The sequence below is a fragment of the Sander lucioperca genome, chromosome 6 (genome assembly GCF_008315115.2).
Source record: "Sander lucioperca isolate FBNREF2018 chromosome 6, SLUC_FBN_1.2, whole genome shotgun sequence".
In the NCBI taxonomy this organism is placed as follows: Eukaryota; Metazoa; Chordata; class Actinopteri; order Perciformes; family Percidae; genus Sander; species Sander lucioperca.
The window spans coordinates 28,544,208-28,558,765 of NC_050178.1; the positions used below are offsets into that span (position 1 = coordinate 28,544,208).

General features: G+C 44.9%; 2 protein-coding genes across 2 annotated transcripts in view; both read right to left on the bottom strand.

Moving 5' to 3' along the window:
- LOC118495300 (nuclear factor 7, brain-like) overlaps positions 1–14,558 on the bottom strand; it is a 1,057,410-nt gene that overhangs the window by 724,711 nt on the left and 318,141 nt on the right. The gene's annotated exons all lie outside the window — the stretch shown is intronic.
- LOC116065144 (CD276 antigen-like) overlaps positions 4,909–14,558 on the bottom strand; it is a 104,910-nt gene continuing 95,260 nt past the window's right edge. The window contains exons 7-8 of the mRNA XM_036002571.1: positions 5,749–5,879; positions 4,909–4,950 (exon numbers count right to left, since the gene is read on the bottom strand). Coding sequence (XP_035858464.1) covers positions 4,909–4,950; positions 5,749–5,879 — 173 coding nt within the window. The remainder of the gene's footprint in view (positions 4,951–5,748; positions 5,880–14,558) is intronic.

Below are 14,558 nucleotides of genomic sequence, written 5' to 3' on the forward strand. Positions count from 1 at the left end.
ACACAGCTCTCTCTTGTATGCTCTTTACTACCTGACACAGAGTGAACACATCTGTAATGTGTCTCAGTGATGGCGCCATTGAGTGCCTTCACACGGCCTTGCATCTCTTTTCTTGTGCGACCCACAACGTAAAAAACAACAAGAACAAAAAGTCCCCGCTGAGCAGTTACGGTGGCCAGCTGAGAGCAGAGCCTTAAGCCATAAACTAAACTCCGCCACTTCTGAACAGCGCGAGCGCCACACCAACTACATTACATCTCCCCATCCTCAGAGGATGACCTACCGCAATGTGTAGATAGGCGGCAGCATTCTCTAATAAGCGCTGAACATAGCACAAACCTAGGCCATATTATACTTAGCCACACATAACCAACGGGAAAGAAGTGTGTACTTAACTTGTTGCTACCAATACTCTCACAGTAGCCTCGTACTTAGCACGAGTAAGTCACAGCACATGTGCTCAATTTCTATTCAATAAACTATAAAAGAAACAATCACCAATCCAGTCGCTTGCAGTGGGTTTCACCACTCTCTCCTCGTGTGTGGTGGTGTATGACCCGAAGGATGACTGGCAGAGTCTCGGACATTTCCAACAGCGCGAACGCAACACTCCACCGGGAACGACCACTCCGGGCAGGAAGGCAGCTCAGCTGGTTCAGTCTCAGGGCTCATCCCTACTCGAGAGTGATGGGACGATTTGCTACAGCGGTGCTCGTTAGGCGAGTCTGGTTGACTGTTACGAGCTGAGCTCTATTGCCGCCACAGTCCATCAATGTATGATCTCGGCGCACTGTGTTTTCTCGAACACAACACTGACCTAGAGCGTGGACCGACTTTGATTCCCGTAAACTGGGGTCCACTCTGACCTCTGTCCAGGTGTTAGTGGTGGGCGTGTGTTGAGTGCTCTGCATGTTGTGTCCATAGTGAAGAACTTCTGGGACGATTGGAGTGTCCCGCAGATGCTTATATCTGTAGGAGCTCCGTAGGACTTTGGACACGCAGCTGTTGAGCAGTAGGCAGTTGTTCTGGCCTTCTACCCATCAGCAATTGTGCGGGGGACAAGCTACAGACATAAGAGGGGTGGCCTGTAGTCAAGCAGTGCTAGTGTGTTTGATCTTGGTGCTGTGTACCACAGTCTTTTTTGAGAAACCTGTCTTGTACCTGCGCGCATCGGGAGACCTCTCCATTAGAGTGAGGCGGTGTGAGGTGCTGATGTGCGGTGGAGATGCCGTCGCTCTCACAAAGCTTTTGAACTCCTCGCGGCGTACTTGCTGGTGCCGTTGTCCGTTCTCATACAGCGGGAATGCCCATGTCTGCAAACTGAGCTTTCAGTGATTCAATGACAGTCGCGACTACGCTGGTATTCTGTCAGTCATACTACTTCAATGAACTTTGAGTAGTAGTCCACAAGCACTACATAGGTTTCCGTCCCACTCAAAAACTGTCAGATGCACTGCTCAACCAGGTCAGTTCTGGAGTTACGGCTGCGTAGTAGTGGCAGTCTCGGCCGTCTGTTTGGAACGTACGGCACACTTACTACAGTTTCACTCACCATGTCTCCATACTTCGCACGTCAGCTCTGCGCCAGTGAAAGCACTTCACGGCTCTCTGTTGCTCCGACTATCCCCAGGTGGACTGATGTATGAGCTCCAGCTATGCGTTGTGCTGCATGTGTGGGCGGCACACTATGCGCAGGATCCTGTCCACACTCCATCACTACTGTGTACTGGCTCCATGTGAATCCCAGTATGCGCTGACAGCAACAGACACACGGTCGCGTCTATGTTCCTGGCCATCCCTGCCTGGATGTATGTGGCTGTCAGTCAGCGCTATTCTTGTGCCGTCTGCAGCGCACTGTACTTTTGCATCACGTACTGCTACATAGTTTAGCATAGAAACACACTCTACAGAAGACGCCGTCCAGCTCTGGCGTGTTGTGCATTTCAGCTGAGCCTTGAGAGTGTCAGGCAGCTCCATATCCTTTCTCTAGCTGTCCTTGACATCTACAATCATAACATTGAGAGGCGCAAGCGCATCCGCGGTGCAGCTGTGAGAGCAGGTCGTTTTTTTTGAAGATGTCTCGAGTGTTTGTTGTGTCGGTCTTAAAGACAGTAACTGCTTGCCACATATGTAATGTGATGAAACTTTGTGCAGCGCATGAACAATATGAGAGCATTCTTTCTCTATCGAGCGTAGCGTGTTTCGGGCCCCGTCCGTCAGCGATCTGGAGGAAAACGCGACAGAGCGGATCGTCTGCAGGAGCACAGCTCCCACATCCGCTGCTGCTGGCATCACACTATCACTACAGGCTACAGCTGCGTCATAGTACTTAGACCATGGAGGATGAGAGAGCACCGAGTCTTTTAGCCTCGCCAACGGCTCGCGCTGGCTGCCATGAGAATCCCCACGTGCTTTTAATCGCTGGCGACAGGGGCGCGTCTTCTCACTGAGTTAGAGTGAATGCAACCTTGACAGATATGTGGACAAACCCCAGGAAGCGTGCGGACGCCTTGCTGTCGTGGTTGAGCTGGCACCTGACTGCTTCAACCTAGCCAGGTCGCCTTAAGACCACCTGCTGTCAATAAGTGTCTCACATACGCACCTCCTCATCGTCTGTCGATACCTGTGGGCACTTTTTGAAGTGCAGCGCTCAGGTTGTAGCTGTGCTCTTCTCAATGACTTTGCATGCAGAATTACATCTCAATGTGTGTTTTTCCACAAGCGGGTTGCAGCATTAGATGTCAGCCATGATGGCTGCTGGCCACTGATATTCCTCCAGCATGCCATCCATGATGCGTTGGAAAATCTCAGGGGCACATTACACTCCAAATGGTAGTCTCAGCCCTGCATCTGCCACTGGTGGGTGTAAACGTGGTGAGAAGCGATGAGGCACAGCTTAGGTCTACTCGGAGAAACCAGATTGGCATCCAGAACAGATAAATACCTTTGCGCCTGGTCAATGGAGGATACACCTCCTCAACGGTGTGCATGGGTAGTGCTCTCTTTTGCTTTACCTTATTAGTCGCTGGGATCTATGCAATCCTACGCTCCTCACGTGTGACAGCAGACCATAGCGATCTGCCCATCCGTGGCTCTTTCCACTTTGCGATGTAGCCGGTCTTCCATTTCTTTAGTGTCTCTATTATCTGTTTCCTTAGCGCCGCTGGTGCCTGCGCACTAGACAATGCCAACACCTTTAGCATTTGGCTCTATGTTTAGGTGTATTTCCTGGCAGCGTCCGTACGTACGATACCAGTTCCGGAAAATCACTTAGATCCTTCTGGACCGTCTCTGCGGCAGTGTGTTCCTAGTCAGATCGCTTCTCTGTGTTCAGCAGCCTTTTCAGTGGAGTCAAGCTCGACTATCAGACCTAGGCTTCTGCTGTGGTTCCACTGAGCAGCACTTTCTTGTGTAATGCTCACCATCTCAACTCAGCAGCAGTCTGTATATGGGTTTATAGTCTGGACTGTACCTCACTGCAGCAACAGGATCTAAGCTGGTGGTGGCAGTAGTGCGAAGCACTGTTGGAGCATTTTTAGCTCACCCTTGTGGACATTACGTCTGATGCACCTGTCCTAGCGTCAATCTGTGTTGCATTCAGCACCGTGATCCTATCCGACTGTTACTGGACTGTGCCAGTATAGTGACATCACACCGGTCCACTTGTCCCATGCTGAGCCTGCAGCATAGAACTGGAGAAGACACAACGTGGGTGACATTCATGCTCAGATTTCTCATACCGTCTGGTCACTTGCTGGGACTCTACACACATTGTATGCACTGCCGCTTTACGACACCAGCAATCCGTGATGGGCTTGTCTACCGTAGGAACACTGTGAGCCTTGCGACACTGGCCTTTGTTCATGCACGTGATCGAACCTGCTTGCCACAGCTAGCTGTGCAGTTAGCGTAATGCATTCTGCTGCGCTAACCTGCGCGTACATCTGAGAGTGTGTCGAGTGTGGTTGAACTTCTTGGTTTGAGCTGACGACTGCAGTAGAAACCTGTGAGCATTCCGCATCATCTCTGACTATGTTTGCATTTTGTTTCTCGCGAGCATCTCATCACTGTTAATAGCCTTTCCTGCACTCTGTTTTTCAGGCACTTGCTTCACTGGCTGCGATCGATGGCTGTCAATCAGTATGTCATCCGTGTTCAGCATAGTCACAGTCCATAAGAAGCAGCTTACGTCCTGCACGAAGTGGTCGAAACTCTCACGTTGCACTTGTTCCTCTGCTTGAACTCGGTGACTCGAGCTTCCTCTATCATCTTTTGTCCCTCGTATATCTGAGGTAGCTTTCACAACTGTAATCCAGCACACTTACCACATCGATCTCCTCTATCACCATCGCCCATATCAAACGTGTTTTCTCTGCCTTGTTCACTATCACGTGCCGAGACCAGCCCGACTCTGCGTTAGCTTCTAGCCCGACAGCGGGTCATCAAAGCGACATGTGGCGTGACTTCTAAATCTGTCAAACTCTTATATAAGTGCCGCGGCATCTCCAGTCAATATCCTCGGTGTTGACAACTGCGGAGTAGCGCCTAGCTCCACGTGTTTAAAAGTCTGTGCTGACAGAATTCTGCCACCATGTCATGTTCTCAGTGACGGAGTACGTGCCTTCACACTGCCTTTATCTTTCCTTCGACACACACCGTAACACAAAACAAAAAACCACCTGAGATCGTACGGTGGCTGAGAGTAGACATTAAGCAATTAAAACTAAAGCACCCCTCTGAACAGCGCGCGCGCTACACCAATACATACACATACAATATAAATGAGATAACGGTGACACAATACAGTACATGAGCTATTTGACATAGCTGCTACATGGTTAACCTCTATTAGATCTACCAGTGTATCTCTGTGTGTACTGTCGTGCCACAGCAACTCCGATCAAAACCTCACACGGTGGATGTGAGCGCGTTATCCTCGGAAATGTCTTCCTGTGCGAGATCAGCAAAAGGGGTTGTTAAACACATGGGCAGGTACCGGCAGGCAGCCCAGTAACACAGAGCTCTTCTTTTGTCAACACAATTCGTATCTGCTTGCTATTCCTCAACACGTGTAGCATTCCCTCTTCTGGTCATCCTACACGTATTATGTGTACGTCGACCATGAGATCTTCTCGCGGTAGAAGGATTTGTAATGAGGACAAACATCCTGCAGCTGGATATCTGATCATAAGACAGGTAGTGCTTCTGAAGATCTTAGCCTATAGTTAGCTTCAGAGGGTGTGTAACTAACCACGTTTTAGGTGAGCGTTGGCGTCATACACGAATGGACACAAGTTTTTTAGAACACAAACGTAACGATGCAACACTTCATCTTGACGTGGTACAGCCTCTGTACGTATTCAGTCATGTTCTGTCCACAGATTCTCCGAGTCACGTTACCTTCCAGCTGGTGGCGTCAAATATATAGCTAGATCGCTTGATATAAGGAGTGATTGAGGCGTTTCCAAGTCACTTCGTGTTAGTCAGAAGGAAACTTAGTAGAACGATCAATGTGGAGCTTAACTCAAAAACACTGAACCGTGTGAGCAGCAGGATACATGTGTGTCGTCTCAGAGTATGTTTGTAGTGTGTTCGTTTATCAATCTCAACGTTGAACACAGACAACTGCCACAACAGTCACCACATGCCAGTTTGCCCCTTTGTTCATTCACTTTTATTTAAATAGAAATGCTGCAGTAGCTGCCTGCAGTACATGAGGCCTGCGCGTCAGCAGATACACCTACTGACATGCACAACTTCTGCTATCACAGCCAACACAGTGTCTAGTTCACTCCTGATACCCACTCTTGACCTTCGCACCGTAGACACTCCCTTTACCAAGAAGCAGAACATCATGTTCCTCCCTAGTCCATACACAACTGCCAATATAAAAAATAGTCACAATTAGATTTGCTTTGGCTAAATACACATCACATTTACTGTACATCGTGGCAGCAGCTTGGGCTACAAGTCTAGTTTTCTACTGCCCATCACATCTAGCTCCTTTGTTAGGACCTTTTAAACACTCCAGCGGCAGTACTCCTACTCTTCTTATCCTAGTATCACGCTGTTGGGACTTGTCATTATCTGCGCATTCACACCCGATGACAGCGAGCTCCAGGCAAGGCGCGTTTCTGACCATCGGGAGGCCTGGGTTCTGACGACCCTGCCAGCAGGTATCTCACCTTCTCTCTCAGGCGCACTATTCTGCTCACTTTATTGTGCGGGCTTTTCAATGTCTCATGAGCTGTACTGTGTTTCATGTTCACAACACTCTACTTACTTACTATGTCCGTCTCCGCTCATTTCGTCCATGCTTTGGATTTAAGATCTGTGGTAAGCATGGTTTGGTCAGCTTCCTGGATCACCTCCGAGTCTACTACAACTTTGTGTCACTTCTGCAGGTGTGGTTTGTTCGCTTGGTTTGCCAGTTCACTCTTACTTCATTCAATAAACGTATAGGGCCTATGTACTGAAATTGAAGAAAGTTAAAGAATTTACCTGCGTGACTGCGTGAGACCTCACAGCGTGGCCTCAGTACAGATGAAATGTCAGACGGACGGTCCACTGAAGACCCGAGATGCAGTGAAGTTCACGCCATTCAGATTGATCTGAAACAATTTTACATGTTGTACAAGTCACCAGCTGTCCCGGACAGTATCACGGGACTTCAGGCAATCAAGGTCACCGGATGTAGACAACTGACTGTCTTTTCCATAGGCTACCTTTTTATACGGCTTTTGAGCAGGGTTAGTATGACACATTTCCACACACACACAACCCACCCACACCCACACACACACACACACACACACACACACTTACATCCTTTTTCTTACATGTAAAACGCTTTGAAACGATCTCTATTTTTTAATTCGATTCTCCATACTGCATGGGCATCATCCATATACAGGGTCTTGAAAGTAACAGAGTCCAAAGACCAAGCGTACGGGGGGGGTGTGAAGAAAAGAAATGGATTTCCTCTGATCTAAATATGTCATTTTAAAACATTTGGAGAGCAACATTGGATACAACTTAACACCCTGTCCCAGTGGGCATGAGCATAATTGATCTGCTACAGTAATAATGAAATCGTTTACATTTTGCATTGATTTAGTCCGTGGAGAATTATACATGTTTGCAATACCGTGTCATTGATCCATTGATCATCGGCCCTCTCATGTCATCAGGTAGATCTTCTAGCTGTACCAGATTGAAAAACAAACTAAACTTTATATTCTCTCAAACTTTTTGGTTAATTACAGTGTGTGTCGTGTGTGTGTGTGTGGTGTGTGTTTGATTGCTTGTCTGTTTCTTATTTTGGTGTTTGCTTATGCTTTGTTCATGGACAAGCTTGCACACTTTGATTTTACGTAAAATGAAAGGTGTTTATAAATAAAATTGCCATTGACATATTACCTAACAGAGCCAACACATTTAGTTTTTAAATAGTTTTAGACTTATCATATTGCCTATCTCAGCTTTACCCTGTCACTCTTACACAGCGAAGAGCCTCCTCTATAGTGTGCTGAGGCCTAATTTGTAACTGAAACATGATGCACTATCAACAAACACATCCATATCAGATACAGATGATAAGTGAATCTTCCAGAAATAGAAACAAAGTGAGGGAAAGTTGTGTGGGACCTGTAAAGAGCTAGAAGATCCCACGTGCGCTGAACTCAAAGAATAGATTTATATGATTTATTTTTCTACAGATATGTCTGTGTGTTTTTTGATGTCCAAAAATTTGAAAAGTGCAAAGAAAAAAGCCAAAAAGTTACAAATAGCAACACTTCTCAAATACAGCAAACACACCCACATCAGTCACCTTTCCATAATATCAGGCTACCCAGAGTGTGCATAGTATGGGGAGCTGAAACCACTTTTTATTTGGGTGTGACGTTTAACCAAAATGCATGGATTCAAGTGTTTCTCGCCACTTCGTCTACACAGTCGAGAACCCTTTTGCATTATGATACACACATATATGTACTCTGAAAACGCTTGCCTATTTAAAAAACCATGCACTATCTCAGCTGGTAATTCGGAATGGAGTGCATTTCTAAGTGATCCCAACTTTTGCCGTGTAGGTGTGGTGTGTGTGTTAGTATATCTCTTATAGGCTGTCAAACGATTAATTTTTTTTTAATCGCGATTAATCGCTGAAATTTCTATAGTTAATCGTGTTTTAAATCGCCTCTTTTATCACATGATTAAAATTATGTTAGTTTGCATTTCAGAACCGTGGTGTTTAAGTACTATTAACAAATCGAAAGCATTTTACCAGTGTATCTTGATTGGAATCAACTGAATGCAAAGACAGTGACTTTATGAACTTGCTTTTAAGATTTGCTAATTATTTATTTCCTCTGTGAAACAAAAGAAAATGTGTGCATCTATCATATTGGCCAATTCCTCCCAAGTACCTAACTACAAACCAAAAATCCTTTTATCCTTACGCAGAGTCAATATAGTGTGTTAGGTACATCCTAAATAATTTTGATTACTCCTACGACGTCCGTGATGGCAACGTTGGTTAAATGCAGACAGCGTGTTGCAGCACTTATGCAGCAGTTCCAGTTGGGCTCTGCTCCTTTCATACAGGCTAGTGGTAATGCGGTGAAACTACTTCTCCCTCAAATCATCCCAGACGGCAGCTAGCAAAGCTAACATGGAGGGGAATTAAACAATTCTGAGTTGAAACACATCTTGTTGTCATGTAGGGCCCTGTTCATGTTGCACTACATTTTAATTGCATGTTGTGTCTGTTAACAGAGAGCACAAAGGCACATTATTTTCTCTACTATGATGCCCCCCCACAACTGCTGTTTTAGCTAAGTGGAGATCTCGCATTTTAGCTCCAGCAGCTCCTATTGCTAGCACCGATTCGGCTCTGTTTTTTCTATGCTTCCAATCGACAGTAACTACACAACTTAGAGCGATCAAGATTGCACGGCTACAAAGGGGGATTGCCCCGGAGTTCTCCTTTAAGAAGTAAATCCCACTGAATTGTTCCTCCGCTTGTGTAATCCAACACAACCGATATAATAGACAAAACCCACCCTCAAAGACTCAAACACGTATACACTCCGAACACAAAATTAACCAAATCACACCAATTTTGTTCTTGACTCTACCCTATTTTTTATGACTGAACTCACAGACTAAGATTTTATGTCGTATGCACAGCAAAGATCTATTTCTCTCAAATATGTTCCCCACTCCTGTCTGGTGCCATTGGGTTACTGCTTGAGGGGTAAACAATACACAAAAAAAGAGTTGCGGGTATTGCAGGCCCTCTAAACGATGTGCTTTTATCACACTACAACAAGCACAATGCTCAGAACTTTTGCGATTTGGTGAAAAAGTGAGGGGAGCGTGCAATTAGCGCATGCTGTGACTGCAGGAATTTGCCCCCCCAGCAATTTGAGCCGGCGTGAAGTGTGAATGTATCATTTCTTACATAAGCCGTCTACATAGGTGTTTTCAGAGATTTGGCCAGTAAATCCAAACCGGCCTCACAACAGCAATGACCTGTGGTAACCACACCAGCCCAGGAAATCAATATCCATCTCTCACACCCCTCCAAGATCGTCTGAGACCATCCACCCCAGACAGCCCCGCTGCAACCATCTCGTTTGCATACCACAGAATTTCTGCCAAACTGTCTAGAACCATCTCTGGGAAGCTCATCTGCATGCTTGTCGTCCTCATCGGGGTCCTCATTAACCTGACTCTAGTTCGTCATCGTAACCGCTTGAGTGGGCAAAATGCTCCATCGATGGCTTCTGGCCTTGTAGAGTTGTCTCTTCATGATGATGAACGTTTACCTATACGGGCAGATGGCAGACGCGTGTAATTGGTTGTATGGGTGTCGGTTTCTGATTTCAACTTGTGGATTGAGTGGCGGTCCCATACTGGCGGTACGGTTTATGGTAGGGCAACGCGTATGTTTGTACAACGACACAGGTTCTTTTATTGATGTGCTTTTGACTCAGTATCCACCAAAAAAAGTGACGAGATCCTGACAGGCCCATATATTTTCATTCGCATTCGCAGTCGAACACCACGACCATCAACCCATACATTTTGCCCGTGAGAATGCCACAGCCTCCATGTGCAGGACCTACACAATTCCTGGAAGCTGAAAAACATCCCAGTTTCTTTCATGGCCATCTACTCCGCCAGACATGTCCCCTTGAGGGCCATGTTTTTTGGGGAATTCTCTTGCTGGTTATACGACCGCGTGGTTCCGTTCCTGCCAAGTACCAGCAAACTTCTTTTTTTTTTTTTTTGTACTGACTGGTTTCCGAACCCCCTTCACCCCCGTCCCCCCCGGCCCACCCCAGTTCCTTCCCCTAAACCAGTAAACTGCACTTTTGAGTGGCCTCTAATTGTTGGCCTCCACCTGTGAGGTAGATGCTTTCTCTGCAAACAGGAGAAGTTCTCACTACCACAGATTTAGACAGATTTGTACAGAATTTGAGAGAATTGTTCTTTTGTGTACATAGAAAAAGTCTTAAGATCTTTAGTTCGCTCATGAAAATGGGGCAAAAACAAAAGGTTGCATTTATACATTTTTTGAGTGGTATATCAATTTTATGTGTTGTTGTTTGTCTGCTCAATCATGCAAATGTTTGATACAATATTTTTTATAAATTAGCCTTTTTACATGGGCTACTACCACTTGCTAGACAACAATAACAAACAGCAGCATCTCGATCCAACATCAATCCATGGGAGACCCTTAAACAGAAGATAGAAAAAGTTAATGTAAACTCAGATGGCACACCGATCATATACAGCGATTGAACTCCTCAGTCCTCACAAGAGAACACTAAGGAGCATTCTCCTTAAACCTGAAATCTAAAAACTCGTTTGCCGATAAAACCAGACCGTATATGATGTCACCAGGAACAGAGATGTTAGCTCGGATCTTCCTGGACGTTTCCTCCTGCGCCGGTACACCGCTGGAGAGTTTTGTTTTTTGGTTTTAGTCTCAGTAGTGAAGAAGAGGGGAGGTGATTTGTTTATATCTGAGTCTGTGAAATTTGTTCCTAATGATCATCTAATGATTGACTCTGGATAAACCGCTCGTTTTTTATGACATTGTTGTTGCAGCTGATTAGCTTTATTAAAAAATTTACCCATAACACAGCTCACACCCAGCTTAGCGACGTACTTTATGTATACGTTAATTTTTCAATGAGCAGTAAAAATACAATTTTGGAGGTAAATAACTAAGTTTTGCATTATATACTACTTTATAATTACCTCACTACATTTTAGAGGATTTTTTGTTACTTAGCGGACTACATTGATCAGACAATTTATAATTAGCTTACTACGTACGTGAATTGCATACTATTCCGGTGAATCTTACAGTAGGATGCAAACAACCCGGGCATATGCTGCGTAAGTTTTCCCACAATGCAATGTTGTAGTAAACGACCAACTTTCCCTGACAAACTGGCACAGAAACCAATCATAATGCTCTGAAATGGTACATGTCTACATCTTTAAATGACTGTTGGTCTATTTAGTTACCTTTTCCATCAGTTTATCCGCGTTATCATGGGCGATGCGCTAGAGCGGCGGGTCGGCAGGGTTACCATGGGTACGCACGTTGACAATTACACTCACTGAAAATTACGACACGTTTGAACGATATTTTAGAATGTTACGTATGTGGTGCAAGAATGGGTGATTTCAGACTGTAAGCTGAGTGTTTGTTGTGTCAGCTCTGCAGTATTGGGGCTCATTGGGAACAGAGAGATACAGTTTGGCTTTATGCGCAGGAGTCTCTGAAGCTCCACTCTTGAAGCTAATATATACGTTTTGACTCATTTCTAAAAGCTTTAAAGAATAATAGAGATGAATATTTAATAACACTCATATTGAGATACAGAGTTTCGGTCTCTCAACACAATTATTTGTTCGAATAGCTAATAGACCAACAAAAGAATCTATATTTGTTTTTGAACTGTTTGAGCATAATTCTATTGTGAGACAATAGACATGGTCCATGATTTATTTATTTGAATTCACCGTCAGCATAAAAAGCCTTGGAAGATCTCTTCAGCCTTCGCTGGTTCATCAGAATGACTACAACTAGAAAATGATATAAAACTACAAGTTGAATATTACTACTGAGGCCACATAAATACTTCTTTCGCAAATCTTTTTACTAAAGGCGTGCTTTATGGGTTCTGCATAGGCTCCACGCAGACCTTTCACCCTAGCCAACACAAGTGGCACTAAGTTTAAATTGTGGTTGGTGTGTGCGCGATCTCTTTAAGAGAATAGCAGGCTTACGTGTGTGTGTGGGGAGTGCTGTGTGTGTGTGTTTGGGGGGATGGTGTTGAGATAAAGCAAGTGACTCAAAGAGTAGTGAGGTGAAAATATAATTCAGAATGATTAGTGACTTCTACCAGTCTTAGTCTTAGTGAGAGAACCAAGGGTCTCCTCATGTTCTTATCGGACACACGGGGGGAATCAACTGTAGGTCAGGAGAAGTTACCTCTCCGTTGATTTCATGTTTTTTATGGAGAAGTAGACAGGAAATGAGTCGGAAAGGAAATGCCAAACCGCTACCCCAGGCAACTGCGGTGCGTGTGTCGCGTCCCACCAACTTCTAGCAAGTCCCCACCTAACGAACCAGCCCTCTTGGTTTACCTGAGGAGATTATGTTAGGATATAAGACAGCCCGACTGTGCGCTCACCTGCGATAGAGCGACTGAACAAATCGGTAGGATCTAATTCATGTATACCTGGCTGGACGTCGCCCAATAAGGTATCAATTATAAATGCATGCTAATTAAGGGCGGGTCTTGGTCTCGAGTTCGTGGGTTCTACAATATGTGGCTCTCCGCGTAGTTGTCCATGGCCTGCCGCGACGGTAGCCAATAGGGTGTGATTTTAAGGCAAATGCAGAATCACGCTTGAAACTTAAGTCTTAAATGGAGTGTGTCATAACAATTTTTTTTTATTGAAGTCCCTATTAGCCTTCAGTCAATGTTCTCTCCGTGCCGTACCCCATTTGAAACTGGAACGGTATTTATGCACCTCAAGCCAATATAAACCCCCATGTTATTTAGTTGCTGCTTGTAAAGTTTTAAACTACAATCCGCGTTGTGTGTACTGACAGAATCTGTTCAAATTAGCTCTTAATGAGTACCACACGACTATGAACCGTACAAAACAGTTATTGAGAGATCCCTCAACAATAGAATGAAAAGCCCTTTAAAAAAATGAACACTGAGCCATAACCACCAAATGAACATGAAGTACTTGATGGATAGCTTAGTGTCATAGGATTTACACAGCGAGTAGGAGGTGCACACAGCACAGGGTGAGATTTGTTATAACCACGCTTAACCTTTATGTATTGATCTTAGTCATGGGTTTAAGTTAGTTGATATACATGTCACCTCTGGGTAACGTTACGCAGGTCATTTACTGAGCTTAACTCTCATACTTTATTTGACAACCTAACCAGATTTAGCTGACAGCGCACAGATACACTTCTTCTGTATCATCTTCTATCTCGTGTTTTGTCTCTCTCTGAATATCCTGTCAAGTTGTAATCTTTTTGTTAAATAAAAGAGTTGCATAACCCTTGATTGCTCTGACCTCCATTTAATATGATTTTAGAGAAACAGGTCACGGTCTGAGCATCTTGCACGAGTTTGCTACAGGCCTACAGAGGGCCCTTGGCGCGAATTTTTTTAAGTTTGCTACCAGGTTTACGCTGCCATCCCGGGCCTTTTAAAGCCAACCTGGATGGTAAAGGGAACTTATGCAGCACTTGTTTATTTGTGTATTTGAACACTCCTCTTTTGAAAACCGATCCAACCCCATTTTTGTGAACCAGAAGGCTTTGACTGAACCAGTCAGCGTGTGGACCTGGTATCTCGAAGGACCAGTTTCGCCTCTAAACATTTACCCAACCGCCCAACTGCTTGGGTACAGGTCCATGGGCCACTCTTTTTGCTTTGACACTTCCTCTCCATTAATGCATGTGTCGATTCCTGGGGGGTTTTACAGGGAGCTTTTTTCAACTGCAAAACTCTGCTAACGTTCGCCACGTTGATTCGCAATATCAACTGAATTCAAATGACTGAACTGCTGCTAAATTCTGCTTGCAGCCGGCGTTCCTTCCCTTATGACAAGCATATGCCTGTGAAAAACCGCCAGCGTAAGCACAGTGATATCAAATCCAACGTTTGATGGTGACTAAGTTGCAGACAGCTAGACACACCAGGCGCACAAGTCACATTAATTGCTGCACACTGTACGTCCACTCCGAATTGTGTGTAGTCACATCAATTTGGCCTATTCAATGTGACAATAGTTGACTAGTTAATTTTTTTGTTTCAGAAAAGGCCATGTATGTATGTTCGGAAGACACCAAATATCTTGGCAGTTAGCCTCACAGATTTCAGTCAAAAAGACTTCACATTACGTTTTATGGGGAACTAAGACTTGTGCAGTAATGAAACCTAGGCCGAATTGGGGCTCGGTTGCAAAAAGTAAGAAATGCGTGGTGCAGCTTA